Here is an 8,890-nt window from a genome sequence, read left to right as displayed (position 1 = left end):
TAGGCTCTTGTAAAGTGTCAACTTTATTTCTTTTTAAATAGTGCGTGCAAAAATATGCTGTAGCAAAATGTTATTAGGTTTGACACCTAAATATAAGTGCTAAATTTTAGGCTGGATAACTGCCGTACGAAGACTAACAGTGATAATTGCTGGGAGGCACACAATGCCCTGATATTTATTACAATACTACTGCATATTCAGGTTTTAAGCTTTGTCACAGTAGCAATATATTTCGTTCCTTTATATGCCCTACCACTATTTCAGTTTAATGACAGTTTTAACGAAAATTACAAACAGTGCAGTATTTATACTTATGTCACAAAATTCATTTCGAAACTTTTCTTCTAAAAGAATGTGCTGTAAGACACAGTGGCAATGATGAAGCATGTTGTCAGTAAACTGCCAAAACATGCATCTTGTCTCTTGATTTTATACACTTACAATACAGAAAAATAAAGTGCTTTGGATAAGTAATAATGAGAGTATTATGTATTTTAAAAAATGTATTTCAAAAGCGCACCTCTCTCAAGTACATAATTCTACTAATTCAAGTATCTTCTTAAACCCTTATGACCATATTATTGACCCTGTCTTTAAATTGACTTTTTTATTTTGTACTAAATAATTGCAGCAAAATATTATGCTTATCATATTCCTAATGCAAAATAAATCCTACTTGAATATGAAGGTAATCAGGTAATTAGCAGTGTACACATTTTGTGGTTCAACAGGGCTGGTCTTTTGGTTTCTTATTGCAGAGAGCATTTCTCACATGATGCTTCATCGTCCTGTTCTTCATACACTGCAAAATAGAATAAAATGAATGTTGTAAGTTTTAAGTATTTAATTTATTGAAATTGGTATTTATTTAGTTTTAAATGCAAGAAACCAAACTCGATATGATATGAATATTAAAATAAAACAGGTGAAGATGCTGGCAGTGTTTCTTTTGTCCTGTAACTTGCCAGACTAGACAAACTTCCCCATAGCTGTCCTATTCAATTAACTTGCTAATTAAACCATGATACAGGTGGCAAAGCTCTAAGAATATGCAGTCACTGTTACAAAGCGCTGAGACTCCTTCCATAAATGTCATGTAAGGAAACCCCCTTCGGAAAAATTAATGTCACTGTATCAATCAATTATATGATTTCTATTATTATTATTAACACTGATGTGGAACAATGATATGGAGCAACTGCCATTCAAATGCTTGTGTTGAATATAAACAATTAATGAGCACATTAGTATAATCCTGTGATTTGTCTGGCAGCCTACACTAAATTTAGAGATGCTTTTATTAAAAGTGAATCAACAACTTTTTAAACAGTTCAATAATTTTTTTGTTAATTATTGTTATTTTCTTTCTTTTTTTAAATACTTTCTAAGAATTTGTTTTGGGTCACTAGAGGTTAAAAGGGGAAGTGCACAAACAAAATTCACAAATGTCTTGGGATGTAGCACACATTGTAATATATATGTAATATGCCACAGATTATACCAAAGATAATATGTTCTATAAAACTGTAGCACGTTTGAGTGGTGGTGAGGCAAAAAATAAATATGACCTGGGATTATTCAGTTGGAAAATACTAAATTACATCATTTAAAAACTCAAAAGTACTCACATTTGACAGGCAAGAACGGTTGTTCTTCATTCTGTGCCACCATTTCTTCCACTTTGAGCAGAAGCTCACCCACCTGTTCTTGACCCCTGTTTCCATTGGTGCTATCCAACACATGGTAGTAGTTTAGGCAGTGCTCCATCAGACTTAACAATTGCCCACCATCCTTTTGGAGATGCTCCTCGATTGGTGTGCAGCCTAGCCAATCACCACAGGAGAACAGTACCATGGTGTGGAGCGAAGCGTCCTCACCAAACAACTCCAGGTGGCTCTCCAGGGCCCGTCTTTTCCTGGAAGTGAGGGTTGAGATGACAGGGATGACCAGCAGTAGAGCATGTGGGCCAGGGTAAAGCAGCCTCGCTCCTCCTTTGATTTCCTTTTTGATGTGACGAGGAGTGCGATGCACAGAAAACCAGTCCCAGCCTGGTGTGTCTACTATTGTCACACGGCGCCCATTAACGTGGGCCTGGCGGCGCAAAGAGACTTCAGTATGACAACCTGATTCAAACTTGCGTCCACCCAAGATCATGTTTCCTGCTGAACTTTTGCCAGAACCTTGCCATCCCACTAACAGCAGGCGCAACTCTGAGGGCAAGAGAAGGAGGGACAAATAGATCCACATACAGGTCAAATGTCATGTAGATAAAGTCAGCAGAACTGAAAGAAGGAAATTCCTGCCAATCACAATCCCCAATCTTTTCTACTGGGTGAATTTCATTCATTAAGTGCTACTGAAAAAAATAAGCAGAATAAAAGTACCGTATTTTTCGGACTATAAGCCGCTACTTTTTTCCTACGTTTTGAACCCTGCGGCTTAAAAAATTTAGCGGCTTATTTATGGAGTTTTCCTATGTTTTTCCCGGTTTCACAAACTTCAAGCCAAAAAACTGAACCCCATAACATTAGGAAAACGAACGGAAATGAAAAAAACGCACCTCACCTGTGTTCTGAGCTGCACGGCATCGGGAGAAAAAAAGTTTTTTTTTAAACGCACGACGATGCCAAAAGATAAACTCCAGAGAGAAATAGTTGTGAAAGGAAGGAGGAAGACAGTGAACAATGACTTTCTTTGTAGGCTACTGTTTAGATACAAGCCACTGTAACGCGTTGAGTCATGGCTAAGGGAGAGCTCGCTAACTCCAGTTGCAACAGAAATCATATAAGCACAGACAGGTTTCCAAAACTCGTGCTTTTTTATTTTTCTTGGCAACAGCGTTACGGGTTAGTCAAAGAAACTTAGAAATGAGCATCAGAAACTAATGAGAACATAATCCTCGGTCTTGCACACACGCAGTAATACCGAAAAATGCAGTGGAATGCTATTCCCACAATACAGATATGCTCCTAAAGGAAGCTCAACATATTTCACCCGTTACACCGTGTGTAACATGTCTTTCGTTAAAGACTGTGTAAAGATCATTAGTTTCAGTGTAGACACTAATTTATGTTCAAAATAAAAATATTTGTAAAATTCAGTGGCTTATATATGGGTGCGCTTTATAGTCTGGAAATTACGGTAGTTTTTAGGTGACTCCTATAACTGTTAAGCTTTTTCACAAATACAGAACAGAGAACTGTGAGAAGAACTCACCTCGCGGTGGTGATCTAAACATTGGTGATGTCATCTCTGTATCACCTGTGATCGTTCGCTCTTCTGCTTCTCCTTGCCGCATGCATTCACTTGAAGGGGTCTCAACTCTTTCATTCAATGCAAAGAAGGATCCCTCATTTTCCTGCACTATCTCTTCCAACTTTTGCACAAGCTCATTAACCTGTGTGCTATTGTCAGGGCAGGTGTTGTCCAGCGCATGGTATCGGTTCCCACACCTCTCCACCAGTCTCTGAAGTGGCTTTCCTCCATCTGTAATAAACTCTTCTACACCATTGCCCCAGAGCCTGTCTGCCTTTGTGAACAATACTAAAGAAAATTTCCATACGTCTAACCCAAATGCCTCCACACGCTTCACCATGTCTTTTTTGTGGTGTTCAGTAAACGGCTCTCCGATTGGCACCACCAGTAGCACAGCATGAATGCCGGGATAACACAGGTGCCTGATGTGGGCCACTGTGGTGTGCTGGCTGTCCAGCTTTTCTCCTGCTGCACCATTATCATCCATGTTCCATCCAGGAGTGTCCACCACAAGAAGGAGTTTGTTGTCAAATGTCTTTGTGCAAAGAACAGATTCTTCAGTGTGTGGACTGGCTTGTAGGTTCTCTTTGCCAGTCATCGTGGCACAGGATGAGGTCTTGCCTGAGCCACGATACCCCAGCAAAAGTATATGCCTCTTTGGCAAACAGGGTGACTCTCCTAGGAGAAGTGGGGGGAAAAAAATCAAGGAGAGTGAAGGCCAGCAAAAACCAAACCAGAATTCGCAATTGTAAGACACAAAACAAACCAAGGGGCAACCATATAAAGACACACAATGATGATGGAAATGTGTGCAGAAAACATATGCAGTTTAATCATTCATCTGGTATGTAAGAGCTGATTCCAAGTATGTTCTTGCTATCATGAGAAAATCTCAAAAGGAAACAAGATAATATAAGTGGTAACAAGTGACAGTTCACATTTTGTCGTTGTGCTGCTACACTAAATTGATATGAATAACTTTTCGAAAACAAAAGCACACTATATTGGGACAAATTATGCTTTGTCATCCTTGAAAATAAAGTGGGTTTAGTATGTGAAAGACTTCTGTTCTCTTGGTAATTTCACACATAACACACTTTGGGTTTACAGAGAACAGTTTAAAAACATGACCTGGTCTTTTTCCCATCTTTCACAGCCCAGTTTTGATCATTCTATGTCCACTACAGCATCAGATTCCTGTTCAATAAGACCCAATTTTGTCTTCTGCCATTGTAACCCATTTCCCTAAAGATTTTTTCAGTGCTGTACAGTTCAAATTAAATTCCAGACTAGTGAATAATGAAAGGTACTTTCCCACTGATCTGGATTACAAAAAACATCCGAACAGATCATAAGTACAGCTTCAGAAGAAGATTTCTCAATATTGTTTTTGAATGGTTTTAATAGTTCTACCTTTAAAAATATGTTCTGGTTGAAAACCCTTTGTGAAATACCAGCCCTCTGTTATCAGGTTCCCTCAGTAGGACAAGGGATCGCAAAACGATTTCTTCTCTAAGAAACAGCATGCCAGACAAACCCCCTTGAGGTAGAGGACGTGCACATGGTGGCAGTGCCATTTGTGTGCCAGACATGCACACACATTAGGAAGGATGGTTTTTATGGTACTTACCAGGAGCTGGGCTGAAGGGAACCGAAGCCATCTTGTGCTGAGTTGTAGCTCCTCTGTGTCCCCCCTCCTAACCCCTTTCTGTCTCCCTTCGTATTCTCTTCTTTCTCTCGAGCAGTAATCCCGCCCCACGTTTCTGTACAACTGGCTCTGGTGGGGCAATCACATGCTACTGATCTGATAAATAAAGGGACAGGGTGACAATAATTAAATGAAAAAATAAATAAAAGATAATTTAGTGAAACACGGGCAGTACATTTACTACTTTAATGACTTGTTATTATATACAACTAATTGGGCTTTATAACTATATATTGTTCACGATGTAATCGAATATTTGTAACTTCGATGAATCGACCAACCTGGAAAGATGCGAACGCTGCGTGCGTGATAGCGGATACACGATAGCAAATACACCAAACAGACATACAATTTTATTTTTTATTTACACACACACACACACACACACACACACACACACACACACACACACACACACACACACACACACACACACACACACACACACAAATATATATTTTTTTATATATATATATTATATATATATATTTTTTGGAATCGAGTTTGTGTAACCACACTATAGTATAATCGCACCTTTTCACTTTCATATAGTCACTTTTTCATTTTTATTGAGTCAGAATAATACAAAATAAATGTTAAATCATTACCTATAGCACATTAATAGCATGTATATATATATATATATATATATATATATATATATATATATATATATATATATACATATATATATATATATATATATATATATATATATATATATATATATATATATATATATATACATGCTATTAATGTGTATATATATATATATATATATATATATATATATATATATATATATATATATATATATATACATACATGCTATTAATGTGCTATAGGTAATGATTTAACATTTATTTTGTATTATTCTGACTCAATAAAAATGAAAAGTGACTATATGAAAGTGAAAAGGTGCGATTATACTATAGTGTGGTTACACAAACTCGATTCCAAAAAAGTTGGGACACTGTTCAAATTGTGAATAAAAAAAGAATGCAATAATTTACAAATCACATAAACTTGTATTTTATTCACAATAGAATATGGATAAACGAATATAGAATATGGAATAGAATATAGATCAAATGTTAAAAGTGAGACATTTTGAAATGTCATGCCAAATATTGGCTTATTTTGGATTTCATGAGAGCTACACATTCCAAAAAGTTACAAAAAGGGACAGGTAACAATAAGAGGCCAGAAAAGTTAAATGTACATATATAGAACAGCTGGAGAACCAGTTTGCAACTTATTAGATCGATTGGCAACATGATTGATTATAAAAAGAGCCTCTCAGGTTGGCAGTGTCTCTCAGAAGTCAAGATGGGCAGAGGATCACAAAGGAGAAAAAATAGATGAGCAATATGAGAAAGGAGTTTCTCGAAAAAGAATTGCAAAGAATTTGAAGTTATCATCATCTACAGTGCATAATATCATCCAAAGATTCAAAGTATCTGGAACAATCTCTGTGCGTAAGGGTCAAAGCCAGAAAACCATACTGGATGCCCGTGATCTTCAGGCCCTTAGACTGCACTGCATCACATATAGGAATGTTACTGTAATGGAAATCATAAAATGGGTTTAGGAATACTTCCAGAAAACATTGTCGGTGAACACAATCCACTGTGCTATTCGCCGTTGCCGGCTAAAACTCTGTAGGTCAAAAAAGAAGCCATGTCTAAACATGATCCAAAAGTGCAGGCATTTTCCAATATGACGATGCCAGACCACATACTGCATCAATTACAACATCATGGCTGCATAGAAGAAGGATCCAGGTACTGAAATGGCCAGCCTGCAGTCCAGAACTTTCACCCATAGAAAACATTTGGCGCATCATAAAGAGGAAGATGCGACAAAGAAGACCTAAGACAGTTGAGCGACTAGAAGCCTATTCCTATTGCTAAACTTAAGCAACTTGTCTCCTTAGTCCCCAGATGTTTGCAAACTGTTATAAAACAAAGAGGGGATGCCACACAGTGGTAAACATGGCATTGTCCCAACTTTTTTGAGATGTGTTGATGCCATGAAATTTAAAATCAACGTATTTTTCCCCTTAAAATTATAAATTTGGTGTGCGTGTGTGTGTGTGTGTATTTATGTAATATGAATAGCTCTCATTATTTATTTCTAGAATATATATATATATATATATATATATATATATATATATATATATATATATATATATATATATATATATATATATATATATATACATATAATAATGCGTTAAAGCAAATTCATTTTAATAGCACATGTTTTATTAACGCACGATTAGTGCAGCACACATTTCTCTTTGACCATTTTTATTACATTTATGACATTTATTTTTCAAAACTCATCACTTTTATTTTATTTTAAGTCATGTCAAGTCAAGTTTATTTCTATAGCACTTATCACAAAGGAAATTGTCTCAAAGCAGCTTTACAGAAATTAACAGTTAATGGTGAATGGTGTGTATTTATTCCTGATATGCAGCCATGGCAACTGTGGCAAAGAAAAACTCCCTTAGATGTTATGAGGAAGAAACCTTGAGAGGAACCAGACTCAAAAGCAGAACCCATCATAATTTGGGTGACATCAAGAGTGTTATTATAGTCTTTAAACAATACAGAACACTGGAAAGAGAAATAAAATTAGCACTGAAGTGTAAGGTTATGAGTAATGTTCTTTTTACAGTCTTTTACAGTCATTTGTGGTTGTAAAACTAGGAGCTACTGAGCAACTCATAAAGTAGCTCAACATTTGCGATCATCACAGATCCAACACCAGTTTCTCCATGCCAGAGCCTTTAAACACCCAAAGAGGTCCAATGTCCAAACTCCACATGAAGTGGAATCCAGCTGGCACTGGTACGTCTCTAGATGGTTCGCGGGTCGCCATCTAAATCTTTAAAGGTCCACAATCTTCATAAGGAGGGACGTGACTAGGGCTGGAGCAACATTAGGATGCCTCGGGATGGGTAGAGAGAGAGAAGCAGTGAAGAAAAATGAGCGTAGCTGCTGTTCATGATATTAACAAGCATAAGTTGATAATTTGATCAAATGTTCTGGAGCACAAGGTTATGATGTGATGTGTGTTATGTGTAGGCTTTGCTAAAAAGATATGTTTTTAATCTGCACTTAAACTGGGAGAGAGTGTCTGAGCCCTGAACACTGTTAGGAATACTATTCCAAAGTTTAGAAGCGAAATGTGAAAATGCTATACCACCTTTAGTGAACTTTGCTATTCTAGGAACTACTAGAAGTCCAGAGTTTTGAGATCTCAGGTAGGGTGACGGATTGTAGCGTGTTAGAAGGCTGGAAAGACACATGAGAGCTAAACCATTTAGTGTTTTGTAAGTAAGAAGCAGTAGTTTGTAGTCGATCTGAAACTTAACAGGTAGCCAGTGTAGGGATGATAAGATTGGGGTTATATGATCATATTTTCTCGACCTTGTGAGAACTCTGGCTGCTGCACTCTGGACGAACTGTAGCTTGTTTATTAATGATGCAGGACATCCTCCAAGTAATGCATTTTATTAGTCTATTCTGGAGGTCATGGACGAGCTTCTCTGCATCAGATATAGATAACTTGTTTCTTAGCTTAGCAATATTTCTAAGGTGGGAGAAGGCTGTTTTTGTAACATGGTTGATATGATATTTAAAAGACATGTTGCTGTCTAAAATAACTAATATATTTTAATAACTAACTGGAAGCTAATCCCATGCCTTCTAATAATATTTCCTAAGGGAAGAATGTATATTGTGAAAATCAAGGGTCCTAAAACTGATCCTTGTGGCACGCCATAATTTACTTACATTAATCTGGATATCTCTCCCTTTAAGTCTACAAAATGGTAACGATCAGACAGGTAGGATTTAAACCAGCCTAATGCCTGTCCCTGAATGCCAATGTAATTTTGTAAGCGATCTAGAA

The 8,890-nt window shown here is 36.9% G+C and overlaps 1 protein-coding gene across 1 annotated transcript; it reads right to left on the bottom strand.

Moving 5' to 3' along the window:
* Positions 1-5: 5 nt before the first annotated feature.
* Positions 6-5,279, bottom strand: LOC310740027 (GTPase IMAP family member 8). The gene is made up of 4 exons (XM_083566352.1): positions 4,886-5,279; positions 3,217-3,933; positions 1,629-2,210; positions 6-802 (listed from the first exon to the last, which is right to left on the bottom strand). The coding sequence occupies exons 1-4, from the start codon at positions 4,914-4,916 to the stop codon at positions 750-752; spliced, it is 1,383 nt and encodes a 460-aa protein (XP_083422478.1). The 5' UTR covers positions 4,917-5,279; the 3' UTR covers positions 6-749.
* Positions 5,280-8,890: the final 3,611 nt, after the last annotated feature.

The sequence above is a fragment of the Silurus aristotelis genome (assembly GCF_946808225.1).
Source record: "Silurus aristotelis genome assembly, chromosome: 17".
Lineage (NCBI taxonomy): Eukaryota > Metazoa > Chordata > Actinopteri > Siluriformes > Siluridae > Silurus > Silurus aristotelis.
This window is presented reverse-complemented; position numbering and strand designations above follow the sequence as displayed.